Consider the following 14,151-nt stretch of genomic DNA (forward strand, 5'->3'; position numbering starts at 1 on the left):
GCCTCCCTTGGTCCCGCAGCTCCAGTCTTCTGTCGAGGGTGGAACTTACTTAGAATAAGAGATGGCAGCCTCAGAGCCAGAGATGGATCTACACTGGAGCAGTTGGAGGAAGAAGAGTTTTACCAACCACCTGTGAAGTCTCCCTCTCCTGGGCAGGATGAAACATTAACCCAATGACAAGATCTCCCAAATTGGTATAGATTTTGTGTTTCTTCCCATTTCTTCTCAAACTGAGCTTGTAAACTTGCCAACCTAAGCAGCTGCCACCAGTTTTTTTCATTGGGGTCTTTATTTGCTTCATAGCATCTTCACAACACGCGATTATCTTATATTTTATTTATTTATTCATCATCTGTCTCCCCAAACAGAATAGAAGCTCTCTGCCTTATTGACAGCTGTATCGTCAGTGCCAAGTTCAATGCCTCTCTAATTATTTGTTGAATGAATGTGTAAATGAGTGAATAAAAAAAAATCAATGCACCTGTCCTTTAAAATAGTAAGGTGGGTGATGCTAAACCCTTAGTGTGATACATGAGATTGCTTTAAGGGAAACATAATGGAAAATGAAAGATTAGAAGACATCATATGGTGTGGTGGCTAACTGACTTTCTTGATGGCTGTGATAGGGCAGCTGGTTTATAAATGCCACAAGGGTATGGCTTAGACATCACCTGTCTGGCCGGTGGCTGGGCACGAAGCTTCCAGGACATTAAGTCTGAAATGGAGGGGGGTTGGTTAATCTCATATGTGTGCAGGGCCCAACTACGATGCTACAGCAGCCAATATGTGCCTGCTGGTTGAATGGCCATCACCTAAGGCTCTCAATCACAGGCTTCATTTGGTCATTGTTTGGCTCTTTTTCAACTCAATGTGCCCTCAGAGTTCCTTTGCTTAGGGACAGAGCAGGCAAAGAGCCAGGTTGGAGAAAACAACTGGAGAGATCTTGAACAGCGTGGTTTCATAAAAGGACAACTAAGCTCAGCACAAGTGCCTTTCTGGCTTGTGTCTCTTTTTGCATTCTTCGGACTGCACAGCTCACAGAGCACATTCTGTTCCCAGGCTGCTGAAAATCAAATAACAACTGGCGAGTTTGTCTCATTCTGTCCTCATCACCTCCAACTGCTGAAAAAAAACGGCTTGCTCTAATCATTGGAAATTATTGTAGAACTAAATAATTGCTCGTCCAATTCCACAGTGTTTTCTCTGATATTCAATACACCCCCAAGGACAAGGAGGCGGGTTGATAAGCATCGTAGTTTACTAGAAACGCTGCAGAAGATTTCAAACTGGGAAAGCCAGCCAGAGTCCAGGAGGGGAGAAGGAGGATGAGTGAGGGTGCAGCCAACTTGAACGAAGATGAACTGAGTCTTGGGGGAAGCTGCATTCTCTAAAACCAACATGGTTGTTTGGGCACTTTACCTTTTGGGGGCTTAGAAATGAAACCGCCACCCTGCCTTTAGCAGTGTGGAGTGCTGCCTTATTTAGCTTTTAAACTTGGGTTCAGATTGCTGATATACCTTCCATCTGAATCTAAGGGGATGAGACGGGGAAACCTCCACAGAAGCTTCAATAGCCAGGAAGGCGGTGCTTCCATCAGCCCCAATGATCACATCATGTCTACTGGGAATGCCAGTCTAGCTAAACAGACCCCTTGACCATGACTTACCCTGATTCCTCTGGAATCCGCAGTCTGTAAACCAGCTAGAGTAAATCAATCACAAATCTCTATAGGTAGCTACTCCAGACAATGATTATTTCATAAGGGTGTATGTAATCATTTCAACTATCTCTTGCGATGAACATAGATGAACTTGAAAGAGAGTAGAAAGTCTTCGAGTCAGAGTTGAAAGGAAGACTTCTTGAAATTGAGGATTTCTGAATACAAATACTGGGAAGGGCTTATGAGAAAATAACTGGTACCACCTTTAAAAATAAGATAGACATGCTACATGTGTGTTTTCAATGCCTTTTCATTCTCTGGAGGACTTAAGCCTCTTTGAGAATTTCTCGGAGTACAATGAAGTTCTTCCTAGAAAAGATGAGTTAGAATTTTTGGGGTGGGGGTTGTTAAAAAACTCTGTCCTTATTTGAGTGCTGCGTATCTGAACCCTATAATCAGGCAAATGAAGATGGGCAGCCGTGAGTTGGGGAAGAACATCCAATTGAAGAACTCAGTACTACAGATACAGTATTATGGCTCACACCTTTCCCCATTGGACTCATTCTTGGGACATAGAAGCCATGCAGTGAAAACATGCAGGATGAATAAATGAAAAGGTAATTTCTAGCTAGAGGCTCCCCTATGTCATGTTTAGATGAGGAGATGACCCACGTATGGGAGGAGTAGGACACTGTGGAGGAAAGCTGTGGCTGCTGCTGAGCTTTGCTCTCTGGATACATTTCAGTTCCAAGGTGCATCTGCATAATCACTTTAGGTGACACATGGGCTGGTGCCTGCTTATGTTGTGAGGCCCTCATGGGAGCCCTTCTGTGGGCAGCTGTGGTTCTCTGCCACAGCACTTGTTATTTGGAAAATCAAAGGGAACACCTGCCCAGCACTCCTTGCTCTGTGGAAATCCTTTGGTAGCAGAAATCAGGTTACCTGTCTGTAAATGGTCACAGGTGAGAAAATGCACAAGGTTCAGAAAGCCAGCCTTGGAGTATATCCCACAAGCTGTTCAAGTTCTTAATGAGAAATAATGGCCTGCTTAATCCTATAATCTTTTCCCCAGCACTCCAAGATGCAATGTTTTGCTTCTAATCATGTTAATTAGCACATGAATTGTGTTGACTTCTCTGTTCATAATGATTAGCATTTTGGTACATTCTTAGCACATCAAAATGATATTTTTCCCCCCCAGCCAAATGTTTACTATCAGATAGTAGCTAGTGACTAGACTTTGACAATAGGAAATGCAATGTGGAGAATTAGACATTTTGAGATAAGCAATATATTCGCACACCAGATTGTGTAGAAAGAGAGGAGGGAAAAGAGGTTCCAAAGAGTGAATGTGTGACTTAACTTGTGACTATGAGAGGTTCAACTTCTGTTGAACAAAGGATGCTGTGTTTTTATTAATTTCACATCTGAGTGATGACAGTGTGCTTGGTTCCATATGAAATCCCAGGGCCATGTGCTTTTACACATCTGCCATAGTTTTCGTGAACTTTTAACTAATTACCCAACTGCTGTGGAGCCATTGGTGCTAGTTCTCAATGTGGAATTTGTCCAACTTGGCTGCAATCATATTCTTCAGTGTTACTAACAAAAATGGGTCTAAATGAGGCCAAATCTGCTAATTTCAGTAAATCGACATGAGGCAGAATATGGGGAATAATTGCTCTTTTGGACAACATATTGCTTAAATTCAAACCTAAAGATACGTGAACACACTTTTGGAGAATTTACCAATATCCTAATGTGGTATGTGTGATCTTTGAACTGTATTACAATCATTACAGGATGTTGGTGTATTTATATTACTTTAAAATCACAATTAACATTGAGACCAGAGGCATCAGTCCTATGTTAAAATCACAAAATAAATACTATTTCATTTTTATATGGAAACCAGGCCTCTGTTTTCTCCATCTACGGGCCAATCCTCATCTTCCTCTAGTCCCAGGCCTCCTTATCACGATCATCTTGATTTTACCTTGGATTTACAGGGTACTTTTTACTGAAGTGCTTAAAACTAATAAAAAAAAATGTTTCTACTGACCAGGGATCAGAAACTTAGGGAAGAATGATGAATAGATGGAATATTGTTTGATAACAGGAGCAGAGTTTCAAGTTCAGTTTCAAAACAAAAAAAAAATTTGATTGAAAAAAAAAGATCTTTGTTTTCTATTATGATTGGATTTGAACTTTTAAACCCCCAAATATTTTTATCCAGACACTTCTTATTTTTACCCCATGTTGGCCCATTAATCTTTACCAGGAATTGCGAGAAATAGGCTACATATTTCATCTCACAGTGGCCATTCGCACTGAATACCTTTATCTAGACCAGAGGTTCACAAACTATGACCACCCAGTCAAATCCTGCTTGCTGACTGTTTTTGTACATAAAATTTTATTGGAACACAGCTACGCACATTTTTGTGTATTGTGTATGGCTCCTGTCATACTCTAGGGACAGAGTGGAGCAGCTGCCTCGCAAAGCCTTAAATATTTGCCCTATGGCCCTTTCTAGAACAAGTTTGCTAGTCTTTGATCTAGACTTTTCAAAATAAAAAAACAAACGATTTTTTATTAAGAAATATTTCCTACATTTATTAAACTCCCACATATAACTTTAATATTTTACATGAATATGGCAAGAAATTATGGTGAAAAGGGTGCGTGGATGTTTTTCCATGTTTCAAGGGACAGTTACAATGACTAGAACAGACTGTAATTCAGGGAGCCAGTGAATTAAAATCCACCATCTACAATGGAATAATTCCCTGCCATCAGCCAGGTCTCTAACAGAGCCCATGACATGGTCTGAGGAGAAAGGTGATGGGAATGTTGAGTCTCCCCACATAATCTCTTCAGAGATTTAATTGCAGAGAGATCGCCAGATAATCTGAGACTCTTATGAGCCCTTATTAGATGCTGAATGGGCCACCTCTACAATAAACCTTGTTAAGTTTACCTGCCTCACAACAAGGTTGTATATTAAAAGAATCTTCTTAAATAGCATTACCCCGAAAGACAAGAGAAATGTTCCCAGTACTAAGAGCTCCCTGGGAAATCCTGTATGTGATATCCCCCTCTTGAATACAAGTCCCTCAGTTTGCTCTATTAAAGATCAGAATAGTCCATCCACCTGGATACTTCCACTTTATAAGGTTCATGAATAGCTTTTTAAAAGCAATGCTCATTCATTTACCAGGAAAGGCAAGTTCAAGAAACAACAGTTTGGGAACACCCTCTGCCACCTGAGCTTGTCTTTTACTACACAAGACAAAAATTTGGGACGGAAATTATTGTTTCCTTGTGAGTTTTTGTCTTTTCAAGAGAAAATGTGTCTAAACTCCTTTGATGTTTTGCAGCTGATTTTAGGGCCAAAGCTATAAATAATAGGCTAGGAGAGTTACACTGAGACCCACCTAACCCAGCAGAGTCTTCTAATTATAGAAAATACATTTTGGAAACCTCTTGAAGTCTTTGTTGGAGTTCTCTAAACATGGCCAAGAGGCCCATTATTAGCAGGTATGAGATATTTTGAAGCAAAACGGTGAACTTATGCGGCCCAACTTCACACCCAATTCTTCGAACTTAATGACATTTTGCCACACCAACATTTTCATCAAGGTTGAAAGACCCAATTTGGAAGCTCCCTGAGTTGGTGACCACTGCATGGGTAAAGTCAGGTCCTCACTGACTAATTATCACAATGCTCAGTGTGACTGTCCTTTGAAACATCTGGTTGTGTCTTGAGCCTTGAGTGGCTTCCTTTCTCTCAAATGAGTCTACTCTTCCCAAATGCAAGATATTTTAGCTTCTATGTCTCATGTCTGTCATGGGATGAGCTAAGAAATCTTAACATTCTCCTGGGCTAAGAAACAAGTGGTCAGAGGAGGAGTTGGGTGTCCAAGACTTTGGTGGTGGCTGGTAAGTCAGCAATGATGAACCACAGCAGGACACAGGGAAGAGTCTTTAGCCAGGGAATCCAGGTTTTGGCTTTGCTTAGCAGCTAGGCAGCTCTATCAAGGCCACATTAAACACACACACACACACACACACACACACACTTTTAAAAAGCCACATGTTCACTTCGGGTTTCATATGTAAAATGTGACTACTGGGTAAGAAGATTGATATACGCACTCTACAGCAGCTTTTCTTTGTGTTTGCTTTCCATGGGACATACCGGGGGAGGTGTTACAATCCCCATGCCCTGGCTACGCCTAGACCAATTAAACTAGAATGTCTGGTGGTAAAATCTAGACATCAGCACTTCCAATTCTCTTCAGGAGATTTGAATTTGCAGCCAGTATTGAGAACCATTTCTCCATAGACGTCAAAGTCTGAATTTTATATTCTAAATGTCTGCCTTTAAAAGATGATAACTGAGGATGATTGAGGGTGATCCCTTCCAATGACAAAGTAGGCAAAAATAAAGAAGCAAACAACTGAAAGCATGGATCCTAATCTTGGGTTTGAAATCCTTTGCTTGTAGGGAAAAATGTTTTAGAAATGAACTACCCTATATCCAAAGTTGGTTTCTGGTCCTTTTTCTCATCCAGCATTCTGGAAAGGCAGTTTTGGTTCAGACAAGAGTCAGCTGGAGACAATGGATTAAGGAGCCATATTATCAGCTCTGGTTGGAGGTTTCTTCACTGTTCCTACCCCTTCCTTTGCTAATGTGGTTCTCTGTTACCTTAATGATAATCTCCTGATGTCCCCAATGTCTAGAACAATGAGATAGTTTTCTGAAATCTTTATACCCTAGGTATCTACAGACTGTCTTAATTATTTTAAGAAGTCCTAGTACCCTACTTCTGTCATAGAAAATGTGAATTGGGAGGATCATTTCCCTAAGGATCAGAGCTTTCTAGGAATAATCGAATCAAAGAGGAAAATATTTGGTTATATCCATGTAACATCAAAATCAAGTGCTAATAATTTTAAAACCATAATTAGTCTAGGGGAAATCATACTTATTATCTCCAAGCAAGGAGGCAATTTAGCGTTCAGTTATTTTCAATCTGAATTGCATATTTGGATTTGGGTACAATTCTCTTTAATGTACTTTGACCCTTGATGTTGCTGCCCTTAAGGTGACCCCATCAGAAAGTATGTTCAATGCAAGCAGAGAGCTTGTTTATCTTTGCATCACCAATGAATAACACAGAACCTGGCTCATTATAGGTGCTCAATAAATATGTTGAAAGTAAATGTAGAATTGTATGAGATATGTACCATAAATGAAGTTGGAAGTAGGGTCTCTCCAATACTGTAAATAAATTTTGCTATATAATTATTCATAGTATTCTAATGAACCTTTTTAGACTTCCTCTCTAATTATGTATTTTAAAAAATGATTAAAATCAACCTAAATGAGCCCACAACCAGACACTCTAGAGAAAGGTACTCTAACTCTTCATTTGGTAAAGACCACTAGGAAGCTCAAAAGCCTGGCAGAGGTGAAACCCCACTTCCAACAGAACTGAGAAAGCCATGACGAGGCATAATTACTTCAAGACTTATGAATATTTATCCTTTAAAAATGGAATCATAGAAAACCCCATCACTTAACCCCAAAACCAGAACAATGCCACTTGAGCAACATGTGTGGGCTTTTTGTTTGTTTGCATTGAGGGCCCCCGTGTATGGTCGCGCAGGTCATTCACTTTGCCCTGCTACTTCAAGGGCAGTCGATAGATCAGAAGCATCAGCATCGCCTGGGAGCTTGTTAGCAATGCAGAATCCTGGGGCTGACCAGACCTACTGAGCCAGAATCCATTTTTAACAAGGTCCCCAAGTTGGCTTATAAGCTCATTACAGCCTGGGAAGCTCTGTGTGACACAACAGGTCTAGAATCCCAAGACTTCGCACTTTGCCGTGGTCATTTCTGGCAGTACTGACATTGGAAACTACACCCTCCATGAACGTTCACCTGTTCGGTTTCAGCTCCTGGTTTGTTAGTTTGTTTTATTTGCCTGTCTTGAAGCTATGAAATAAAATATTTGTGTTTTTTTTTTAAATTATGATCTAGTTGTTTTGTAGTAGGACAGCCTTACAAATTAACTAGTTTACCATACTGTGGGAAGGATACTCCACTAAAGCTATTTTCATTTGCTAGATATCAGGTGAAAACCCACCCCAGCGTGGCAGAACCAGCCCGCAAGCTCTTAGACAAAAAGTGTGCCCTGGCCTAGGGACTGGGAACCATGAAGACCCCACAGAAAAGTACAGCACAGATAGGCACCCGTGCTAACAGCTATGTCTTTGCCAACATTCTGTTTTAGGCATTATTTATTTGGGGGGAAGGCAAAAGTTGGATATGGCTTCCTAGCTCTTTCTGACCAAATCAAATATAAGTTGACACCTTTCCTGAAAACATGTCAGAAGAAAAAAACTAAAAAAAACCCCCATTACTTTCTGAACAGCTTTGGACTTAATTAAAGATACTCCTTTACCTCATGCATATGGCAGATGAACCTGACACATGCACACACAGCCCCACAAGATAACTGAGGATGTGTGACAATATTTATCTGCTATGTGCATGAAGTAAGGGGGTATTTTAATTAAGTTAAAAAACTTAATTAATGAAAATTTCTTATGTCCCCAATATCCTCACCTTATCGAGGGTAAAAGCTTTGGGATTTAGAATCAAAGTCCATGTAAGTGTCCATCCACTAAAGCTGGCTCTTGCCAAGTTCCTTAACATCATCACCAAGTTTTAGTCATACTAACTCTGCAGGTGAGGAATGCTCTGACAGAAACTATCTCTAGAAGAAGCCGGACCCCTTGGAGGGTCCTTCTTGGTATGGGATTGAGAGGAAAATTAGTATTTCCACCGCTACCCTTGACTTACACAGCATCCAGCTTCGTCCCATTGAAAGCATGTCCTTGGATTGAAGTAAAGCCATTGTTGTATAGTTTCCTACAAACAGAAAGAGGAGAAATCAGCAACCCATGAGAAGCGGTGCTGGCCTTTTTCAGAGGTTGGGCTTCAATACTTCAGTGTCCAAAATGTGCCTGAAGATTCTCAGGCCCCACATCTGAGCCCACAAGAAAACTTTACAGTGTGTCTTGTTTGGGACATAGAATAATACTTCTCAGTTTGAATTCCCATTCTCCAGACTTAGCTAACTTTACACTGCTTCTCAGAAGCATATTTAATTTGAGGAACAATGATTTGCCACCATTAAGGACTTTTAAAAAAATATTCCACATACACTCAAAAACACAGTGGTTTTAGTTAATAGTTAACCAAATGCCAATAAAGGAGGAATAACTGCAGTTTCCTAAGATCAATACTTTCTTTTCTTTTTAAAAAATATTTTCTTGTTTACGCTATTACCGTTGTCCCAGTTTTCTCCTCTTTGCCCCCCTCTACCCAGTCCCCCATCACACAATCTCCACACAGTTGTCCATGTTCAAGATCAATACCTTTAAAGACATTATTCACCCGAATGCATAAGTTTTATATCTTTCTGTTTAAAACGCTATTTCACATTTGTATGTTATCTATATTTTTATTCTCAGGGCTTATCAAAGATTAAATGATTAATTATTGTGGGCCAAACTAAATTGAACTTTAAAGACAAATTTAAGAGAGTAGATAGGGAAAATTTTAAAAAGTAGATAGGCCATTGTCGAAATTTTAATGTTTTAATTTGCTCCTATGTTCCTTCCACTAATTATTTTATACAATGATTCCAGAGCTGGACTGAGGTGTTATTGCCTCTATTTCCTCATGAAAAACACTGAGACATGGAGGTGACGTGCCCAAACCACATTGCTGCAGAGCTGTCGAGAATCACAATTCTTGACTCAAAAGCCATTCTGCCACCTCACCAGAAACACACACCTCTGCTCCTTCGGGCAGAGGAAGGAGCCCCAGCCGTGGGAACTCTGGTCTACAAAGGGGTGCATGGGGGTTATTGGGAAGCATCTGAGATAAGAGAGGGCAGCCTCGACCACAGTCAGGCACCGCGAGGGGCCGCTGGAGGGGAACTTGGAGCACTGCCGTAGTCCCGCCTTACACACTGGTAACACCCGAAGCACAAAAAGAGACTCCAAATTTGGAATTACACCTGGCTCTGACATGTCACAGTAGGTGATCCTGAGCATTTCTCAACCTCTATTATCCTCACTGTCCTTATCTGTAAAAAAATATGATAATAATACCCAATCAAAAGGTTGCTGGGGTGATGAAATAGCTATATATTTAATGCCATGAGAAACACTTAGGAAATGGCCATATTAAAAGGAATACCTGGAAAAGTTGGGTTTATCCTATGTGTAGAACTAAGAGGTAATCTTTGCTTGTTTTAAGTAATTACACAATAAGTTTAATTGCAGCTATCAAGGTGTCCTAGCCGAAGTCTTCAATGCACAGGGACACTGGGCAGAGAGGCTGAGAAAGCACTGATAGTTATTCTTTTGGGTGTGGAACCAGAGTTCTTTTACGAAGATGTTAGAATGACACATTTGATATTTCTATTTACCCAAACTTTGTTGAGAGTTCTAGATGATAAAAGTGTTCCTTGTTGAAATTTCATTTCAGAGATTAAAAGAAACTCTTAATACACAAGTAGGTCTTGAAAAAATGGTGAAAGAAGAAAAATAGCAAGGAAATATAAAGGATTACAAACCTTGACTGAAACTCTATTCAACCAGGAATCTGGGTACAGACTCTGCTGTTGGACACACATCCTTTCCATATATAAGAGCTTAATGATAGTTTGTGATGGCCGAGTTGAAGTGTGGGTGCAGAGAAAATGAGAAACCCTTAGAGACACCATTTTCTAACCCACTGACCTTGGGGAAGTGACTTAAATTAACTTTAGCCTTGGGTTCTCCCCTTGTACAGGGAAGGTATTAGAATACAGAATATAATAAGACCTGAAGGCCACATCTGGCCCACTGCCTGTTCTTTAAAGAAAACTTTATTGCAATGCAGCCATGCTCATTAGTTTATATATTATTCATGACTGCGTTTGCCCTAAAATGGCAGAATTTAGCAATTGCCACTAAGGCCAGGTGGTCTGTAAAACCTCAATGGCCCTTTATAGAGAAAGTGTGCCAGCTATTTCTACAAGCAGGCCATCTTGTCTTTTTACCTAAATCATTTTGTCATCTACACCGTACCATAAGGCACTACTCTTATTTAATTATGTGAAACCCTTGGTAGGCCATAGAGCACTCACTCAGGGGTAGTATGATTCTTAGATGGCCTGTGAAAATAGCATGGTTTTCATATCGAAAGTCAGTTGTTGGCACTTGTAGAATGAAAAATTGTAACAATACTCACAGTGTCAAGGTTTCATTGCACAGTCCCTGAAAAGCATTCGCAGGGATTGAAGTCATGTAGGGATTGTCTGTAACTTCCCTGCGAGGGAAAGATAAAAACACTTGGTGAAAAGAGTACTTTTATTTTATTTATTTTTTTTAGAGCTGGGCTCTTGCTGCACATACTTAAATAACCTGACACAATTTAGTTTGATCTTATTTCTTTTTACTTTTCTTTGACTTAGCTGCTGGTGGCTCTGAGGTCAAGTGAGGTGGTGAAAACCATCCTAGACAGACAGGCGCTCAGAGCCCCAAATGTCCAGCAAGCAGGTGAGCTCTGGATTTGGCTGAAGTCCCTGATTCAACTCTTATCTGCAAGGGGAGCAAGTAGGTCCCAGAGACTTCTTGTGAATCTGTGACAAACACTTTGTCCATAGCAACCAGAATTTTCTAAGTATATGGCACTTTCTAAAAAGAGTTGGTAGAATGAGATCAATGAATTTCATTTCATGAGTAAGTGTCCTCCACTTGGAAAATGCTGCCAAGTAGGTGCTCCCGGAAAACATTTCTATACCAATCTAGTTGCTGGAAGACTGCCTGCATTTTTAACTGCGCTCTGCTGCAGCAAAGAAGCATGGTCAATTTCTTCTAGCAAAATCCTATCACTCCACATTTTGCTGACTCGGTGATGCGAACTCAACCTGTAATTCTCTTTTGTGTACATCCTTTCACTTCTGCACATCTAGGTAAGAAACCTCACTGTATCACAGGTTTTCGTAAAGACCCCAGGGTCGATCAAAAGTCACAGGAAGTAATTTGAGCACCTCTAGTGACCACTCCTTGGGACTCTGCTCAGACAAAATCACTCAGGTTTTCTCTTCCTCAGTTTTCTCATTTGTAGAATGGAAAATTTATAACTTCCTTTTTTGACTTAATACAGTGGTTCAGAGGAGCACCCTTGATAATGCATTGGAAAGTGTTTAAAAAGTATTAAAAAACTAGGTGAAAAATAAAGTTTCATCATCATCATCAAAATTGCCTTCTATTTAATCATTTCTATCAACAAAAAAAAAATGCCATAATTTCTACAATGGAAAAACAAGTACAATTAACCTTTTCTCCTGACCCAATATCCATCAACTTCGGAGACATTTTCTGCCCCCTTTTAGCGGTAAAACTTCTCAGGAGTTTGTCGTTCTCACTCTCTGATTCTCCCTCTAGCCCCCTCTAACCAGACTCTCCACCGACAGCGCCCCCTGGAGCCGACCTTGTCAGGATCACCAGCGCCCCACATTACTAAGCCCAATGGCCATGCCTCCGCCCTCAGTGCATTTGTCACAGCTGAGCACTGCTTCCTTCTAAGACAATTGCTCTACTTGGCTTTGGCCAACACCAATGGCTGCACTCTATTCCTTGCCAGTGACAAATAAAATATTGCCAAACATTGCAAGTATGCATACTTACAGTATAAAGAACACATCAGTGGAATAGACTTTGGTCAGGTCAGGGAATATGTTAAGCCCAGTGTTGAAAATGCCACTAAAGTAAAAAAAAAAAAAAAAGAAGAAGAAGAAGAAAATAGAAATCAGCTAAATAAATTAACATATGAGAAGTAGGATAATGTAATAGCTGAAATCATGGGTTTTGAAGTTAAACTACAGTCAAATCCTGACTTCCCCAGTGGCTATGGGAAAATCCTCACCCTTGCGTGAGAAAATATTCCCTGAAGGTGCAATAATCTAATCTGGTCCACCGGTGCCAAAACATCTTTTTTTGTTTAGAAGAATCTGGGGATCATCTGAGTGAAGTAAGATTCCTATATTTCTGTGTGTGTGTGTGTGTGTGTGTGTGTGTGTGTGTGTGTGATTTTCTTGCTTTAACTGGAGGACGTTGTGGGTGTTCCTGTGTATGTCTTGGAGGGATGGATTATAGGAATGAGGCAGGAAGACAATTTAATTACCCAACTCCAAGCCAAGCTCCCTTTTTCAAACCCTACTTTGCACTGTGCTCACCATTTCGCAGGAACGGTTTTCCCTGGGCAGTCACTGGGAGTACTGCGCAGCAATCCCATTTAAAATCCGTGTCCCGCCAAGTATGGAAAACTGTCAAAGACATGGTCCCTTTCCAAAGTTTGTATCATCAGAATAAAATGTCAAAATTAAAAGATGTGCATTAACGGCATAAACACAAAAACTCTCAGGCTCTGGATGTCCCGCAGATTAAGTTGGTAGCTGCTCGAATGTAGACAGTAGAACCGGATCTTTTTTGAGAGGTTTGGGATGGTGAGGCAAGAGACCCAGACACTAGCAGTGAAGCTTTAAATGAAAGTCTTCCAGCTGAGAAAGCTCGAGTTCCACTGATGTACCTTCTAAGGCAAATTCTGCCCTGACTGTCTCCAGAGGAGGAGGGAGGCATAGGGTTGGAAGAGGAAGCAGGAGCCAGAGGCCCCAGAAGGAGCAAATGGGACATTGCCAATAACAAAGGAGGGATAAAAACAAACTAGTCCGATGCAATAGCAGTTCATGTGGGAGAGAAGGGGCAAAAGGCCCGAGATTTAAGTGGGGAATCTATAGGAAATGGCTGAAATGCCAATTAGGGACTTGGATCAGGACCTCTCTACTCAAAGCCCTAGACAAGTCTAGCTCCTTTTTGGTATCTCCTCTGATTACCTGTACCCCCAATAATGTATGTAGTTCTCATTTTCACTTACCATTATTCTCCTGTATGGGAGGAACTTTTCAATTTCATATACAGTAACCTTCCCAAAGAGACTATAAGCTTCTTGAAGGCAAGGACAGTATTTTACTATCTTATGTGCTCCCCACAGAGCCTTGTCCATAGCAGGGGATCATTATGTCAAAGAGTTATTTATTGATTGAAACACAAAGTCCATACAGGAGTGACTGCCTTGTCCCATGGGGTGTTGTCACTCCCCAGATACCCCTTCAGCCACATAACCCATTAACATCCTTTTCTAGTCTTCCAGCATCTCGTGCTCCTACCCCTTCAATACTGAACTATTCTTAGTTCCACCCACCCCATGCCGTCTTTTGTTTTAAGCTCTGACCTGAGAATATGTATTTATTGATTTTAGAGAGAGGGGGAGGGACAGTAAGAGAGAGAGAGAAACATTGATGTGAGAGAGAAACATTAATTGGTTACCTCCTGTACATGCCCAACCAGGGATCAAACCT

At 40.7% G+C, this 14,151-nt stretch overlaps 1 protein-coding gene across 1 annotated transcript in view; it reads right to left on the bottom strand.

Moving 5' to 3' along the window:
- The window catches only part of TSHR (thyroid stimulating hormone receptor), a 91,086-nt gene that overhangs the window by 19,522 nt on the left and 57,413 nt on the right, over positions 1-14,151 (bottom strand). The window contains exons 5-7 of the mRNA XM_054566986.1: positions 12,422-12,496; positions 10,980-11,057; positions 8,535-8,603 (exon numbers count right to left, since the gene is read on the bottom strand). Of these exons, the coding sequence (XP_054422961.1) occupies positions 8,535-8,603; positions 10,980-11,057; positions 12,422-12,496 (222 nt within the window). The remainder of the gene's footprint in view (positions 1-8,534; positions 8,604-10,979; positions 11,058-12,421; positions 12,497-14,151) is intronic.

This window comes from Pteronotus mesoamericanus, unplaced genomic scaffold, assembly GCF_021234165.1.
Source record: "Pteronotus mesoamericanus isolate MK-2021 breed Mesoamerican mustached bat unplaced genomic scaffold, CSHL_Meso_final contig_182, whole genome shotgun sequence".
NCBI classification, from domain to species: domain Eukaryota; kingdom Metazoa; phylum Chordata; class Mammalia; order Chiroptera; family Mormoopidae; genus Pteronotus; species Pteronotus mesoamericanus.